At 52.2% G+C, this 17,264-nt stretch overlaps 1 protein-coding gene and 1 long non-coding RNA gene across 7 annotated transcripts in view; one reads left to right on the top strand and one right to left on the bottom strand.

Moving 5' to 3' along the window:
- The window catches only part of TTC7B (tetratricopeptide repeat domain 7B), a 266,980-nt gene that overhangs the window by 205,981 nt on the left and 43,735 nt on the right, over nucleotides 1-17,264 (top strand). For 2 of the 6 annotated variants that reach the window (XM_065941200.1, XM_065941204.1), the window contains exon 16: nucleotides 390-506. In XM_065941200.1, the coding sequence (XP_065797272.1) occupies nucleotides 390-506 (117 nt within the window). Of the gene's footprint in view, nucleotides 1-389; nucleotides 507-8,447; nucleotides 8,546-12,457; nucleotides 12,620-15,196; nucleotides 15,248-17,264 lie in introns of all 6 variants that reach the window. The other 4 variants (XM_065941199.1, XM_065941202.1, XM_065941201.1 and 1 more) reach the window with 4 other exon arrangements.
- LOC136172089 (uncharacterized) lies at nucleotides 964-2,470 on the bottom strand. Its single transcript, XR_010663955.1, has 3 exons — nucleotides 2,339-2,470; nucleotides 1,990-2,169; nucleotides 964-1,377 (listed from the first exon to the last, which is right to left on the bottom strand). It is a non-coding gene; the product is annotated as an uncharacterized lncRNA (long non-coding RNA).

The raw sequence follows: 17,264 nt of genomic DNA, 5'->3' as shown, positions 1-17,264 counted from the left end.
AAAATTCACTTTTGATGGATTTTTGAGGTTTTGCAGATAAGTTGGGTGTGCTCTAAAATGCGCTCTCTTAGTAAAATCTCGTGTCCTGAATGAAATTAGCCGCTCCGATGCTTTTCACCTGACCACCCGTGGCGCGAGACTCCGGCAAGGCCGGATCCTGCCCCGTGAGCTCCGGAGTCCTTGGCCGCCGCCGCTTCCCTCGGGGCCAGCCTTTGGACGCCCCCTTCTGTAGGGCGGCCCAAAAGCCCGCTCCGGTTTCTCAGGGAAAAGCCCGAACGGACATTGGACACTGTGGCCAGCCCAGCGGGGTTCCGCAGAGCTCCCGGCCACCGCCGTCCTGCGGGGGCTCTGGTCTGAGCTGTGTCCTCCCCCTCTGTCTCCCCACGCAGACTGCTGTTTTCCAAAGTGAAGCTGGAGTCCCTCTCCCGGGGCCCGGACGAGGCGCTCCTCACGTGTAAGCACATGCTGCAGATCTGGAAATCCTGCTACAACCTGACCAACCCCAGGTAAGAGGCCTCCGTCGTGTGGGCATCGCGTGGCGCCCGGCGTCTAGCGGGAGACGGACTCTCTAGCCCCGTGCACCCCCGGGCCCACGGCAGAGCCTCACGCTCCATCTTTAAGGGGACTTACTCCTAGCATCTGATGAACCCACCAAGTCATGGGTTTCTTATGCTTTTGCTGCCACGGTGGCCGGCCAGGCTCAATCCTGATCATCTCCTTCTGCTTTCACTCAACCAGTCATTTACATAATTCCTTTGGCGCGTCTTACCGTCTTGCTAGTGATTTGTGGATAGACTAGTCAATTATATATTCCAGATGGTGTTCTAACGGTATTATTTAAAAGACCTGAGTGGATAACAGGCCACATCCTACCAGCGAGAGTAGAAATTGCTATTGGGGTGATAAAGTGTAATTTTCAAGAAGCTAAAATCATGACTCAAGCAAATATACAGGAAGCGTGTATCAAAGGTTTTATTTATCTCATTAACTAATGAAGGAAGCAGTAAAGTGTTAAGACCCATTCAAAGAAGAATTTGAAAACTAGATATGCTGAAATGAATTTGCAAATAAATATTAAAACAGTAATATCATACAGAACAATGAAACGTATTGTTTGGGGTTGTCTTCTCTAAAGACACTGATTGTATCTCAGCCAGACAAAATTGGTAGGTTTTCCGCCGGGCAACTCTGCCCCCGGGCTGTGAAGCGGCCGGATCAGTCCCGGTCGGTCAAAGCCCCACGCCGCACGGGCAGATTCTGTGGGGGTGTCCGCTCGGCAGTCCGCTAGTCCTCCCCCCGTACATCCCCAAAAGCATCATCTTCAAGTCTTGGGCGGTTGCTCCCAGCAAATGTCCAGATCACAAAGTGTGCCCAGACCTGTGAAGGGAGTGATTTAAGGAAAAGGGGGCCTGGTGATTCAGGTGAATGCAGACAACCACTCACACACTCGGAACATGTTCAGGTTCGCAGCAGGATGTATGCATAGCCTGCCTTCTACTCTTAAGAATCAGGAGTCTGAAATGTGTAAGTCATGGATGTGTTCAGGGTCTGGCCCAGCCCCGGGGAGGCCGGCGGCGGGAGGGGGTGTGGGCTCAGGCGGGGCTTCCGCAAGGACAGTGGTGACGGGGCTGGGGGCCAAGCGGCATCAGGAGAGTCTGGGGCGACTCCACGGGAGAGAGCAAGGGAGACGGGGCCAAGCTTCGTGCTTCGAGGGGCCGGCGGAGCGCACAGCCGCTGGTGTGAGAGACACAGGGAAGAGGTGGTCAGTAACTGGGCAGCTAGTGAAGCCTTGGACCCTCAGAGCAGGACGGAGGAGGTGAAGGAGGAGCCGGCTTAGCGTGTGGGCCCTGCCCCATGAGCTCCCGGTGCAGGCAGGGAGGCCTCCATGCCCATCTCCCCTCGGGGAAAAGACACCCATGAGACGGGCCTCCTCCCTTCTGTGGGTATGTTCTAGGGATAAAGATCACTCTAGCTTTTAGAGAATTCTACCTTCTCAGTCTGTAGGCAGCAATAGGAAACGTCCACACTGTCCCCAAAGCCCTGACTCCCGGTCTCCCGGCAGCAGCAGGATTCGGGGCGTGGGGACGGTCTTTGCCATGAGCCGGGCCACAGGCGACACTGCGGAGCTGGCTGCTTCCCACTGGAACTCATGCTTTTGTCTGTGCTCCCCTAGAAATGAGGAGAGAAATCCACCAGCTCTCGCGTTGCCAATTTTCCCCCTTTCTCCACACCTCTCCCACCTCCCCACATTTCCTCCCACGTAGCAACCAAGAATATTGAATGTGAGGAGGAAAAAAAAAAGATAGCAGAATCGGAAAGCTCTTTAAAAATACTTCACCAAATGCCGGGGCTGTGGGCACGCTTCCCCCGTCTCCCGGAGGGTCTCCGGGGGCCGGGGCAGGGTGGAGGGTCTCCGGGCCGGTGCAGGGTGGAGCCTGGCTCCGGGCAGAGAGGACGGGGCGGGAGGGTGGGGGTGCCAGGACCCTCGGCTTCTCCCGCGGCCTCGGGGAGGGGCGGCGGCCACCAGCGCCTGCCTAAGGCGCTTCCTGCCGGCTCTTGGAACTGCGTTTTCTCTGGGGTACAAATAAAGTGTTTCTCCTGTGGCCCTCCCCGCTGTGCAGATGTAGACGCCTCCCCGCGAGGTCGGGGGCGCGGGCCTGGCCCAGAGCAGGGCGGGGGCGGGGGGCTCAGCAGGCACAGCGCCCCGCGGTCCCCAGATCAGGGCAGCTCTGGGCCCGGCAGCCCCAGTCGGGTCCCACAGGGTTCTAGAAAAGGCCAGAGGCACATGAGCAGGTGCTGAGAAGTGGCCCTGCCTGGGAAGCAGAACGCCCCCGGGCAGGAGGAGGCTGGCTTCCCGCTGCAGAAGGCCCTTGCCGACAGGGCTCAGGCGCCCCTGTGTCTCAGGTGTTGCGTGGCGGGGGGGCGGTCTCCGCTCACCCTTGGGGTCTCCCCCCTGCTCCCACCCCCACAGCCCCCCCCCCCCCGGGGCTGGCACAGGCTCCAGAGCAGGGAACACAGGGGCGCAGAGGAGGACCCCGGGGCATCGCAGGGCCAGCCTGAGGCCGGACCTCACTGCGTGTTCTCTGCAACCCGCCCCTCCTTTTGACTCTGGCTTGAGGCAGAGCCATCCCGGGGCCAAGACCACGTCCCTGCTGTGAGCGCAGGCTGGGGGCGTTCTCCTGGGCGTGCGGGTGGCGGACTGCCGCTCGCTGCAGAAGCCTGGGGGCCTCCGAGGCCTGCAGTTGCGCTCGCCTCTGGGACAGAAATCCACCCCGCGGTCCGCCCCCTCTCTCGGGGCTGCGCACAGCTCCAGCTGTTCTTGCGCGGGTCACTGGCCACTCAAGACCGTGTGACTTCGGCCAGAGCCTCGCCAGACGGTCCAGCAGCCTCCACGCATGCAAGCACTTCCCCTTCTCTATGCCGCCAGGCCACGCTGTTGATAGGTTCTTCTCCAGCCCTGTCTCAGCCTTGCAGGAGAGCTACTGTTCGTTCCACTTTATAGAGAATAAAAGTGAAGCTACGTGAGGTTACAGATCTTGCCCTAGTTTTCTCAGCTAAACAACTATTCCATCTTTGATTCAATCCCAGGTCTGCTGAACATCAAGGCTCTCTCCACCGCCTGTGCGCCTCTCTGAGTTGACAGCCAGCGTCTTTGCCTTTAGTTTTTATTATTAACCACTCTTCTCCCTCTTGTCACCACCACTTGGACCATCCATCATGTAGGCACATGATTGGAAGAAAATGTTTTCTTCCTAAGTCCCATTTCAATCACATTAATGCATAGCATATAAATATTGAAAGAAAAAAAAGACAAGTTATTTGCTGTAACCTCAGCTGGGAATGGGAAATCCCATCTCATGCTAATCATTTCAGTCGCTCAGTTGCGTCTGACTCTCTGCGACCCCATGGACTGCAGCATGCCAGGCTTCCCTGTCCATCACCAACTCCTGAAGTTTGCTGAAACTCATGTCCATCAAGTTGGTGATGCCATCCAAACGTCTCATCCTCTGTCGTCCCCTTCTCCTCCCACCTTCAATCTTTCCCAGCATCAGGGTCTTTTCAAATTTGTCAGTTCTTCACATCAGGTGGCCAAAGTATTGGAGGTTCAGCTTCAGCATCAGTCCTTCCAATGAACACCCAGGACTGATCTCCTTCAGGATGGACTGGTTGGATCTCCTTTCAGTCCAAGGGACTCTCAAGAGTCTTCTCCAACACCACAGTTCAAAAGCATCAATTCTTCAGCGCTCAGCTTTCTTCACAGTCCAACTCTCACATCCATACATGACCACTGGAAAAACCATAGCCTTGACCAGACGGACCTCTGTTAGAAGAATAATGTCTCTGCTTTTTAATATGCTGTCTAGGTTGGTCATAACTTTTCTTCCAAGGAGTAAGCGTCTTTTAATTTCATGGCTGCAGTTACCATCTGTAGTGATTTTGGAGCCCCAAAATAAAATCTCTCACTGTTTCCATTGTTTCACCATCTATTTGCCATGAAGTGACAGGACCAGATGCCGTGATCTTAGTTTTCTGAATGTTGAGTTTTAAGCCAACTTTTTCACTCTCCTCTTTCACTTTCATCAAGAGGCTCTTTAGTTCCTCTTCACTTCTGCCGTAAGGGTGGTGTCATCTGCGTATCTGAGGTTATTGATATTTCTCCCGGTAATCTTGATTCTGCTTGTGCTTCATCCAGTTTGGCATTTCCCATGATGTACTCTGCATAGAAGTTAAATAAGCACGCTGACAATATACAGCCTTGACATACTCCTTTTCTGATTTGGAACCAGTCTGTTGTTCCATGTCTGGTTCTAACTGATTTCTCAGGAGGCAGGTAAGATGGTCTCTTTCAGAATTTTCCACTGTTTATTGTGATCCACACAGTCAAAGGATTTGGCATAGTCAATAAAGCAGAAACAGATGTTTTTGTGGAACTCTCTTGCTCTTTCAATGATCCAATGGATGTTGGCAATTTGATCTCTGGTTCCTCTGCCTTTTCTAAATCCAGCTTGAACATCTGGAAGTTCACAGTTCACGTACTGTTGAAGCCTGGTTTGGAGATTTTTGAGCATTGCTTTGCTAGCGTGTGAGATGAGTGCAGTTGTGTGGTAGTTTGAGCATTCTTTGGCATTGCCTTTCTTTGGTATTGGAATGAAAACTGACCTTTTCCAGTCCTGTGGCCACTGCTGCGTTTTTCAAGCATATTGAGTGCAGCACTTTCACAGCACCATCTTTTAGGATTTGAAATAGCTCAGCTGGGATTCCATCACGTCCACTAGCTTTGTTCGTAGTGGTGCTTCCTAAGGCCCACTTGGCTTCGCTTTCCAGGATGTCTGGCTCTAGGTGAGTGATCACACATTCGTGGTCACCTGGGTCGTGAAGACCTTTTTTGTGTAGTTCTCCGTGTGTTCTTGCCGCCTCTCCTTCACGCTGACAGTCACCAGGATTTTGGAGGAACTTTTCTTTTAGCAAAGTGTGCTCTCACTCATCTCAGAGCAGTCCCATGAAACGGGCAAATGTTGTGTTCTGTCAGACCCTTTTTACTGATGAGAAAGTTGAGTTCAGGAGTGAAGGGAGCTTCTCTTGTTTGTGTGATCCTGCCTTAAGACGCCTGGGAAATGCTACAGTTTCCTCTCCAGAGCCCCCCACCCCCCGTTACGTCCAGTGTTTATCGTGTACCCGGCACTCTCTCAGAGCCAGGAAGGGACACAGCTGTGATGAACTCTGGGATTCCGACTCCCAGTCCCCCACCAGCTTTCCTCTTGCTGTTAGAGAATTTCCAAGGGAAGTTCCCGGTTTCCAGAACAGCTTAACCATCAGTAGGGTGTACTCTGGATTTTCAGCCCTGATTTAGGGGAACAGGAATTACCCAGATGTGTGCATCTCCATGTGTGGATTTCTGCAGCTTATGTGCAGTGGATTTGAGGCTCCTTCCAGTTTCCTTTCCCTAAACCTCTACTGACACCACTGCCGGGAATGGTTTTCCCTTCCTTTCTGCCAGCCTCCTTGGGAGGGGGTCCTGGCACCTAAGGGTGAGACAGAGAGGAAGGGAGCTGTGACAGGTCTACTGGGGAGGTGGTCCATAGAGGCTCCCAAGCAGATGTGTCCCAGAGGGAGAGGGGGGCTCGCGGGGAGACAGGAAACTCGAGCGCTGGCCAGGCCTCCCCGGCCCCTTCTCCCTCCTCCTGTGGCTCCTGGTGAAGGCAGGGTCTGCAGCACGTAAGTGAAGAACTGAAGCCCACCTGAAGCACCCAGCGGGATTCTCAGCCACTAAGTCAGGGTGGAAACAAAAGCGTCTCCATTCAGAGTAGTTATTGTTGCTTATATACCGTGGAGATAAAGGAAGGAATATAACCATAGGAGTTTCTCAGCTGGTGGGAGAGAAACAGGCCAACAGGCCCTGTGTCCTCACTGGGTGATCTGCCTAAGCCGAGACTTTGTCTTAGCTGGGGTTTCTGATACCTGGAGTCGGGGGTCCTTGACTCGGCTTCCCCGCGCCTGCCGTCACGTGAACCCAGAGGCATGTTTGCAGGCACAGTACTTGGGTGCCCAGAGGTTGGAACTCTTCTGAATGCTCTGTCTACATGACCTCGGTTCAGCCTGACTCGTGCTCATGTAGGAAGACAATCTTCATCCTCATGTCACAGGGAAGTCACTGAGGCACGCAGGAAGTGGCCTTGCTCGAAGTGACCTACCATCAGGGACGGATGTAGGAAAGAACCCGGCCTCCTGCCCGGCTGGGCTCTAGGACGCAGCAGCCAGCCCTGTGCTCTGAAACTTGGTGCAGTGGGAAGCCTGGAGCAGACAGCTCCCATCCTCTTACCAAGGTCCAGGTCACTGAGAACCTGGGCACGTCCTTCCCTCGCAGTTCCAGCACCTCACTATGCGTCCTGGAATCCCCAAGGTGATGAAAAATGTCACTGTATTTTGAGATCACATCTTCCCAAAACTCCTAGGTGGGGACCTATTGCAACATTCAGATAACTAACTCTTTGTCAAATTTTTATAGTATTTTTGAAATTATATTAAAAATACATACCTGAACAGAACAATGCTAGAAACATCCAGTTGGTAATGTGATTAATGCAAATTTGCACAGACTTTTATGCTGTCTTCTGCTCAGAGACATTTATTGTTTCTCAGACATGGAAATAACTAATAGAATAGTTTCCAAAAAACATGTATCCAGTGATGTCATAAGTATAGGCTGACAAACAGTCTGTACTGAAGCAGGTTTCCTTCTGTTTCCTGTGGATTTCTCTAACTACATCACCGGACATGGAAATTACAGCCTGCAAACCATATTAAGTTTCATAGCAAATCTTGTTTGTACCACTTTTAGCAGCAGCTGCAGAGAGGAAGGAAATCGTGTCCCTTTATTGTAGAAGTTGAATTTCTTGACAATAACAACTAAAAAAAAATCATCCGTAGAGCCCCCAGATTAAAAAAAAAAAAAAAAGAATGGACTGGAAGAAAAGCATTAGACTCAAACCTCAAGAGACAGATGTGCATCTTTGCTAGAGTATCGTGATGGAGGAAAAAAGCAGGCAGTTGTTTTCATTGTTTTTGCTCACAGGCTTCTGAGAATTAGAGGCGGGATAGTGTGAGCTAAGGTCTGTGAATGAACAGTGTTTCACTCCTGATACGCCTGTGAGGTCTCCCTGTGACTCACCTGAGGAGTGGCCAGTCCCGTTTTGCAGGAGCAGCCTTCGGGGGGTCGGTGTGGGATGCTGGCTGGGAGCGCCAGCCGGCAGGCTGCTGGCAGAACCCGCGGGGCCTCCCTGAGGCTGTCCTCTCCTGCTCAGGAGCGCTGGCCGGGGGCTCTCTGCCAGCCCCCCCGGCCCGCGTGCAGCCTCACACTGCCTCACCCTCGTTCATTAGAAAGAGGTCTCCACCGCATCATTGATCGTAAAGGCTTGTTCTCGGGACCCAAACGAGGCCGTGGCTGTGATCAGCCTTTGAAAAGTAAGGCCCAGTGATTCTTGAATTCGGGTCGCATTGGAACCAACGGGGGAGCTTTGAGCACCAGCACTTCTGATCTGTTGGGCTGGGCAGGACCTGGGCCTCAGCGGTTTATCGAGATGCCCCGGTGGTCTTTCTGGGACACCGCCGCCTGGAAGCACGCGTGCCGAGCGCGGGCTCCGGGAGGCAACGGGAGGATGGCGCGCTCACGGGCCGGGCCGGCGAGCCTGGCGCCCAGCGGTGCGTCCCCGCGGCAGGGAGGCGCTGACTCCACATTTCCATCTCCGCACTAGCTCGGGCCTGCAGGTGCAGTTTAAGCCACGCTGGGGATACAGATGCTGAAAGGAAGCCGGCCCAGGGAAAGCGGGATGCGTGGTGACAGGTGCCAAAGAACATCAGAAACGCGTTTCAGGGGTGGCGATCGGGTGCTGCTCTTTCCTTCCCCGCCCACCCTCCCAGTGACTGACCTTTGCAGCTGTGTTTTGCAGTGATTCTGGACGTGGGAGCAGCCTCTTAGATAGAACCATTGCTGACAGACGACAGCTTAATACAATTACTTTGCCAGACTTCAGCGATCCCGAGACAGGTGAGACTGAAAGGCCAGCGGGGTGGACGTGGTGTCAACCAGAACGGGGCGGGGTCCAGCCCCGAGCCCCACGGGGCCCAGGGTGGGAAGGCGTCCCCCGGGAAACGGGCTCACCTCCCGCCTGTCGGGCCTTTCCCCGTGTCTTTTTCAAGCCTGTGTTCACGGTGGGGGCCGTCCTATTCCTTGCCAACACAACTCTTTGAAATCTTTCTATTTTTCCCCTTGCTCTTGGAGCCGAAAATTCGAAACTAAAATTAGACTCTTCCCGTCCCCTCCGAGCGTCCCTCGGCTTCTGTGTTTCTTGGTCTCTCTTTAGATTTCAGACTTGCTGAAATCAAGGTTTCGGTGTCTCATCCGTGACACCCATGAACACACATCCACCCCGCAAAGAACCCCTGCGAGGGGCAGCTGGGTTCTGAGCCTCCGAGTCTACTGACCCCGAGAGGAGGCCTGCCGCATTTCCTGCCTCTCTGCAGATATTAGCACGTCAGTTCGCATCTGTGTTTCTACAGTTGCCTAAGTGCAGGGGGGTAGAGATACCTCTGTCATCTCCAGAAGTACAGACAGGTAGTTTTGGATAGGAATACCGACCTCTCAGGGGGCCGTTTGGAGGACTCAATGGACCCACGGAGTATTAAGATGTGCCCAGCTGTGAGCCTCAGAAGCAGTCCCAGAGTGCCGTTGGGAGCGGGTTCTGCAGCCTCCCCGCCACCCGCACGGGGCTCTGTGTCAGGCTTCGTCCACCTCTTGGCATCCCCAGCCTCCGGGGGGTTGCCCTCATGAGAGGAGCCTCCCGGCCCCGGGTCCTGACCCGGCCCCTCCAAAGAGCCAGAGCTGAGCCGAGGCCTCCGAGGGGAGTCAGCCCAGTCTCTCCCCAGGGACGGGAGCCGGGCGCGGTCCTCGCCCGAGCTGTTCTCGCAGCTGCCTGCCTTGCCCGGCTAGGCCCCCTTCCCAGACCTCAAGTCGGCTCAGGCAGCCTGACCGCAGGGCCCTGGGGCTCCGCGGTCAGGAGAGCGCTGGGAGCAGCAGGAGTTTAAGTCCGTGCCCTTTACCAGCCGCTGCTCCAAGTGCAGGCTAGGAAGGCTGCAGGGAGGCTCATCCCTGGAGTGCCTGGGGTTGAGGGCCAGTCACTGGAGGGCTTAGGTGTGAACCAGGCCGACCCTGAGCTGGGCTCTGCTCACGGTCCAGTCCCACTGGAGGGATGTGCGTGACCCCTCACTGCGGAAAAGGGAAGGTCAGGCTCTTAGGCTCCGCGAGGCGAGGCTCGGACCTCCAGGGAGGGAAGACAGGGAGGTGATTCTCGCCAGCTCCTAGCAGCTGCCGCCCGGGGCCTCCTCCCCACCCAGGACCCTGCGAGGAGCCTGGTACTGAAGTCAGACCCCCTGTCCTTCCAGCTGCTCAGGGTCTTCATTGGCCCAGAGATCCCCCAAATTTCATCTATATCACGATGCAAACAGACAGGAGAAAATGAGTGAGGCCCCTGGGGTTCGTTCTCCCCATTGCCCCAGGAACATTCCCCGCTCAGGCCCTCAGGAGGCTCCTCCTCAGAGGAAACCTCAGGTGCCATGGCATCCAGGCGAGGTGTGGCTCGTGCCCAGTGGGCGTGGCCGGCCCTGTCCGCCGTGGGCACCGCCGTCCCTGAATCCCAAGCCCGGTGGGCTCCACACTGCCGGGGCACAGGCTCCCAGGTGCTGGCCAGCGGCCGTGTCGTTGTGTTGTTGTGGGTTGCCACACGAGCCCCTCCAAGACCCTTCTCACCCGCCCTGCCCGGGAGCCCCACATTGCTGGTTTTACCACCACCAGCACTTACCCAGGAGGCTAGGGAGCCAGAAAAATGGAAGGCCACATTAGCAGACCTTGTCAGTGGCAGACTGGTCATAAATGATGGCAGAACATTCTGAGATGATCCTTTAAATCCAAGAGACTTAAAAAACCTTAAATTAGGCAGACTCTGCTATAAATGGAAAAGGTGCCTCCGTCTTGATGAATAAAGGGCAGTTTGGTTCAGCTGGGCCCGTGGGCAGTTCCAGGAGGGCAGCGGTGCCTATTGGTGCCTCTGTGTGGACCCCTGTCTCCAGAACGACCCACAGATTTAGCTTAAGCTCTGATTCCGAAGGTTCGGTAGAGATGCTCTGCTTCCTCCCTGCCCTTCTCCCTCGCTTTTCCTAAAGATGACCATTTTTATTAGCTTTTGGTTTTCCCTTCCATGCAAATAAGCTTAGATCTTATTTCCCCTGTCCCTTGACTTGAAAAAAAGCAGACTGTGTCTGGACTGCTCGACCCCCATGGGGGTCCCTTCACACGTTCCCTGCTCCCCCTGCCTCTGTCAGCGGAGAGTGGGGCTTTTTTACAGCCCCACAGTCAGTGGCTTTTCTAAGTGCCTTGAAGGACCCAAGCCTCTACCAGGGGCACAGTGGGTGAAGACACGTGCCCGGCTCAGAGGCCACCTCCCACGGTCACGACACCGCCCACCTCGTGACAGCGGTGCAGGAGACCCCTTCTCAAAGCCACAGGCCCCGTTTTGTTTTCCAAAGCCAAAATTTATTTCCCTTTTATTTTTTAAAATTTTCTATTGTGGAAAAACTTCAAATATGCCCACATAGAGATACTAATGCCATGAGTCCGCATGTACCTACCACCAGCCTCCAGTAATTCCTATTATTTTTTCCTTTATCTCTGCTGTCCAACACTTAGTTTTTGTAAGGTATTTTGAGGCAGATATCAGATATCATATTTTGCCTGTTAAAATTTCAATATATGTGTCAAACAGATAAGAGTTCTTTAAAAATCTAGCCGAGGTGCCCTCATTATACATCTGGGTCGTGAGGAGGTCCAGGCTCAGTTCCCACCTCTGCGGTTGTCCAGATGCGGCTCTGAACCGTAACAGGAGGGGAGCCCAAGTCTAGAAGCCTCAGACTGGCCGGGTCCACTGTGGCCAGAGAGTGGACGTTGGTTTTCTTAAACGGGTGTGGCAGAGTGAGACGGAGCCGTGAAGAGTCTGCTTTCCCTTCCAGCATCCCCTGTCAGCCCCCTCCTCTCCCCACCCCTGGCTCTGCCGTCCAGGAGGTCCCAGCCATCAAGAGAGACTCAATGGAGTGACAGTCTTTTAACTGAAGCTATGAGTCATTGTCTTTTCTTTGGAATAAGTTAGTTCCTTAAATAGAGGATGAAACAAAATTTTTTTTCTTCCTTTTGCCTTCAAAACAGGATGTGGAGTAAGGGAATTTATTTATTTAATCATTGGTGGATATTGCCAGACACCTATCCAAAGTAAAATGATTCTTTCACCTTGAAAGTTTGCCCCATTTTGTCCGGGAAGGTTTTTAATTGTCATGGTGGTGGTTCTTCCTCCTGTGGTGTGTCTCTCCAGCTGAAGACTGGAGGCCACCACCCCCAACCGTGGCCCAGTCTAGCGAGCTTACACTCCACTGCCGCGATGCTGGGAGCTGGCCCATGGTTGCCCCTCAATAGCTGCACCTAGCAAAACCTTAGTTTTCAAGTAAATTTTATATAAGTGCTTCTCATAAAAAACAAATCAGGAAAAGTCAAGTTCTAATCCTTTCCAATTGAAAAGCAGATAGTTTCTTTCCCTCTAGAATGTTGCGGATATTACAGGTTAAAGACGTATTATTTTCAATGGATCATACTGCTGAATCTGTGCCCAGGTAAATCTGAGTTATTTTTATTCCATGGTGTTGTTGCAGAACAAATAATAACCAGTGGAAAAACAGCAAATTTGTTTTCTTCGAAAAGCACTTGTATTCTATTGTCAAGTAGAGGAATGATTGTGTATTACATGACCTCATTTTCTTTGCAGCTTATGTGAGTATATTAAAAGCTAGTTTATTTTTTTTCTTTGTGTTTCTAAATTTTTTTGCCTTTATCCTTTTTTTTCTCTTTCACTTTTTTTAGTGTCAGATTCCTCCTCCTCCTCCTCTCTTTCAAGAACCGAGTCTCCTCTCCACCTGTTTGTGTCTTCTCATCTCCACTCTCACCCCAAACCCGATACCTTTGTGTGGCCCCCAGCTGCACGCTCAGTCAGTGACCCGGGCCCCCGCCAGGAAGCCTCTCTGTGTAAACGTGGTTTATGTTTCTTTTTGTTCCTTTCTTGTTAGATCTGCTTCATTTGCCTGATGTTTTATTTTCTGATAATCTTCCTAACTGATAAGCTGGCTAGCAAAGTCCATCAAATTCAACTGACGGAAAATCTTGCTAGTTTGAAAACCCAAACGCTGCCTGGGGCAGAAGACGATGTTGCCGTGTTCCGCCCTCCCCTCCGAAAAGCAGAGGAGCCCTGTTTTGAGCAGAATCAACAGAAGCTTTTCTAGAACACTGCTTTTGGTTCTTGGGCACTCCTGTGATTTCCTGGAAATGATATCAATGCGTAAAGATCCTATTTTCTTAAAGAAGACAAACTAGAACATTCCTAATTATTTCCAGTTTTCAATTTAGAAATGAATTCAACAAGTATGTCATAATCAAGGTCGTATTCTAAAGATATCGGTCATCTGCCTTTTAAATATGTGGTTCTCAGAGCTTATGGTGTGCTGCAGTCACCCAGAGAGCTTTGAAAACTGCAGATTCCCTGGGTCCGACCCCGAGTTTATGATTCAGGAGGCCTGAGCTGGGGCTCAGGAACATGCATTTATGAAATACCTCCTCATGATTCCACTGCCAGGGGGTTGTGTCCTGCATTTTGGAAAACAAGGCTATAAATTGTTTTCCATTTGCGAAAAGAAAATGTAGGGCTTGTGTCATGAATCTAGGCAGGGAAATTGAACAGTGTTTTAATCTAATCTTGCTTTTAAATAATAGGGACATTTGAAAGTCTGTTTTGGGTTCTGTCAATTAAAAAAAAAGATCCCTGTATTAAAACGAGACACTGGTTGATAAAGTCCTTAAATGGCACCTAAATGTGGGTCTCACCAGGAGATCCACCCTTGTTTCCACTCATTTATTTAATGCTCACTTTACCCGCAACACGACCAGAAAATTTAATCTCTATATCCATGATTTATAAGGGCTCATCTTTGGTCCAAACACTCAGTTATATACTGAACAAAAGCTCAGCATATAAAGAACTACTCTCACTAATGTGCTCATATTTCTGGTGGTGACCTGCTGTGTTAGACTCACTCACGTGTGCGCGCACACACACACACACACACACACACACACACACAGAAAGGAGACTGTCATCTAAAATAAATCATTTAAACCAAGAAACACTCTGACCTTACTTATCTGCATAGTAATTGTTCTGAACTCAGCCTCAATGGCAATCCCATTTTTACGAAATGGAAGATGAAGATAATGTTTATAAACTGCTTACGTAGTTTTTAATCCGCTTCTTAAAATAGACATTTTCCCTTAATACAATGACTAGGAGCAGTTGCCAACTTTGGTTTTTTTTCTGTTTTGGTTTTTCCAGAAAAGTTGTTTTTTACATTGACTTTTGCCCAGCTTGAGGGTGGGGTTCTTAAAATGGAATCTTACTGTTCCAGATATCCCCAGGTGGCTCAGTTGTAAAGAATTCACCTGCCAGTGCAAGAGATGCAGGTTTGATCCCTGGGTGGTGAAGATCCCCTGGAGGAGGAAATGGCAACCCGTTCCAGTGTTCTTGCCAGGAAAATCCCATGGACAGAGGAGCCTAGCAGGCTACCGTCCACGGGGTCCCAAAGAGTCAGACACGACTTAGCGACTGAACGATAGCAAGAAAAACTGTTCTAGAATGACATTAGATATTCCCACTACCCCTTCCCTTCTCGTTTGCACAACAAACCCACCTACCTCCACACCCGCCAGTATTTACCTCGTTGCATCCCAAGAAGCCCTGTGTCCCTTTAAACCTCTGAGGACTGGGGTCCAGCCTCTTCCGGTGGGACCCCTGATATCAGATGAATTAGCAGACGGGAAGGGCAGCGCGCACCCCCTGGGCTTTCTGCTGAACATATCAGGAACCAAAAGCGCTCAGTGGTTTGTCTCCACAAAGCTCGGAGTCACCTTCCGTCCTCAGGGAGCCCCTCGGTGGTCACCAGGTGTTCTAAGATGGAAGCACCAAGGATCTTGCCTCCCAGCCACAAACACAGCATTCAGCTAGAGAAGGGAAAACATGCCACATGTGCCTAGTAAAGGTAGGATTTCTTGATTAAAATTATAATAAATTTGAATGCCAGCTCTTTCCCCTAGAACAGATAGCCTAGACCTAAAGCTTCATGAATGCCACCCCACCCCCCCAATCCTTTGGCTTCACAGGATCGAACACTAGCCCAACCCTACCATCGTTGGAATCATGAAGAGGCTTAATGTGTGGAAATATCTGAAAACTGCTGTTTGATTATTTTTCCCTTCCCCTTGGAATTTCCTGCCCTGGAAACAAAACAGTCCATGAACTGGTCAGCTTTCACGTGCAGAGTGAACATTTAAACACGGAGGGGAATGCCCAGTTGGCCTTCCTTTGCTTTAAAAAAAAAAAAAAAAATCATTGTTAGTGGAAAAACATATGTCACCCTTGAACTGAAATCTGATTCCAGAGAACCAGACTTACAGTTGGAAGGTTATGGGAACTCCATTTGCTTTTTTAGCCTTAATTTTGATTTTTCAAATGTTTGTTTCTTGGTTTTAATTTTTGGTTTGATTTGTTGTTCCAAGGCAACTCTCCAGAAGTGTACTTTCATGGTTTTCCCTCCCTTTTTTCAGTTAGTAAGTAGTTTACCGATCTATTAACTTTTCCGAGGGTCTCCAGAGTCACGCTACCCTCCACCGCGCAGTGTGTTGTGGCTGTTGATTCCTGGGAATGTTCAGATGGCCTGGACCCTACGCTGCCACCCGCTTGCTCACTCCTCGTGGGGCCCAGCTCTCGCGAGATTCTAACGCTTCCTCCTGCAGCTTGGGTTTAAATACGGAGGAGGCAGCACTTGGGAGGACTGCAGAAGGAGGCATTGCAGGAAGGATGCCCACGTGAAGGCGTGCTGTGGGTTGGTCAGCAGCCCCGTAGCGCCTGATCAAAAATGTGAGACATCTAGGCTTCCCAGTGAGGGTCATCTGTAGATTTGGGGTGCAGGGAACTAGTTGAATCTCAAAATCCTTCCTGCTTCAACCCCTATTGCTACATAGAAAAAGCGATTCCCTTTCAATAGGGTAAAATGAGGCTTGACATATTTATACAGAGGTCTTAACCCTTTCGATAAAAGCAGCCTGAAGTCTCAGGAAGGCCAGGGGAACCTGGGTTTAACCCTCCTGGCCTTTGATTCCTCACCTGTGAGGATCTAAGTTTGCTTGTTGTTATGTTTACACACCCGGCTTCCCAGGTGGCACCAAAGAACCCGCCTGCCAATGCAGGAGACGCATGAGACACCAATTCAATCGCTGGGTCAGGAAGATCCACTGGAGAAGGAAATGGCAGACCACTCCAGTATCCCTGCCTGGACAGAGGAGCCTGGCGGGCTACAGTCCGTGAGGTCACACAGGGTCGGACACAACTGCAGCGACTTTAGCACGCTGTTCACACTCGCCTTTGCGGTTTACCCGGAGCTGGTCCTGATTTTAAGCCCCTGTGGCTCCCAGAGGGCAGTGACCGGCCAGGCGGGGAGAGCTGGCCTGGAATGTAGCCGCCAGGCCACCCCCTCGCCCCGGAGCTGTGGGCGCCCACCCCCGCGGTCGTCATTCTGGAGGGAGACCTGGGTTGATGCTCTGTTCTCCTCTCCAAGAATGTGCCAGCTGACGTTCCTGGCTTCATTTTATATCACCAATTCTGGTGAAACTGCTGATCTCTTTAGGAACCCAGAGAAGAGAATAGTATTAAGGAAAAACACACACCGCTCAAATGAAGCAAGGTGAGAGAGAAAGCCGAGGTGGTATGGTGAGCGTTTTTAATATTGACCTTGTGTCTTCTGACATTTAAAAACGTCGGTCAGGATCAGGAAGTGACCAGCCAGTGAGGTGGTGAGCTTCACCTTCTGTCTCTGCCTAACAGGAAAAAGTCACTTTTTAATTTGTATGTGGAAAGGTCACTCTAGTGATGGCACCACTGCTTTTGAGGGGTGGCAGTTTTAAAAACTCAGCCTTCATGATGGAAGTGTGACGTTTTCTTGCTCTTTTTATTAAAATTAATTCTCTTAAATAGCTCGGGCTTCCCTGGGGGCTCGGATGGTAAAGAATCTACTTGCAACGTGGGGGGTCTCAGGTCCCATCCCTGGGTGGGAAAGATCCCCTGGAGGAGGGCAGTCCGCCCCCGCAGTGTCCCTGCCCGGAGCGTCCCACGACGGAGGCTGCAGTCCGCGGGCTCACAGAGGGCCGGACAGACCGAGCGAGGATCACTGGCCACTTCGGCACGTCCACTTAGGTAGTTCTGGGGTGTCTCTCTCTAAGCGGGGTGAGTGGCAGTCCAGGAGGGGGACGCGGAGTGCTGCGGCGTCGGCTGACGCTCGGCTGCGTGTCCGGCAGTGAGCCCGCGGCCCGAGCCGGGAGCCTCCGCGGGCCGCGTCCGAGGAGCCGCGCTTCGCTGCAGAGTGGCGGGCTCAGGACTGGGCAGCCGGGGGCCGGGCAGGTGGGGAGCCTCCCCGTGTAGTCCTCCCGAAGGTACTGCCTCCCGCCCGCAGCCGGCCCCCGCATGCCTGCTGAGCGCCCCGCCGACACCCCGAGCACGCTGGCCGCCGCGCATGCCCCCTGCCTCCGGGGTCCTTCCCGACGCCTCCCTGGAAAGGACCCTCCCCTTTCA

This window comes from Muntiacus reevesi, chromosome 7, assembly GCF_963930625.1.
Source record: "Muntiacus reevesi chromosome 7, mMunRee1.1, whole genome shotgun sequence".
Taxonomy (NCBI): domain Eukaryota; kingdom Metazoa; phylum Chordata; class Mammalia; order Artiodactyla; family Cervidae; genus Muntiacus; species Muntiacus reevesi.
This window is presented reverse-complemented; position numbering and strand designations above follow the sequence as displayed.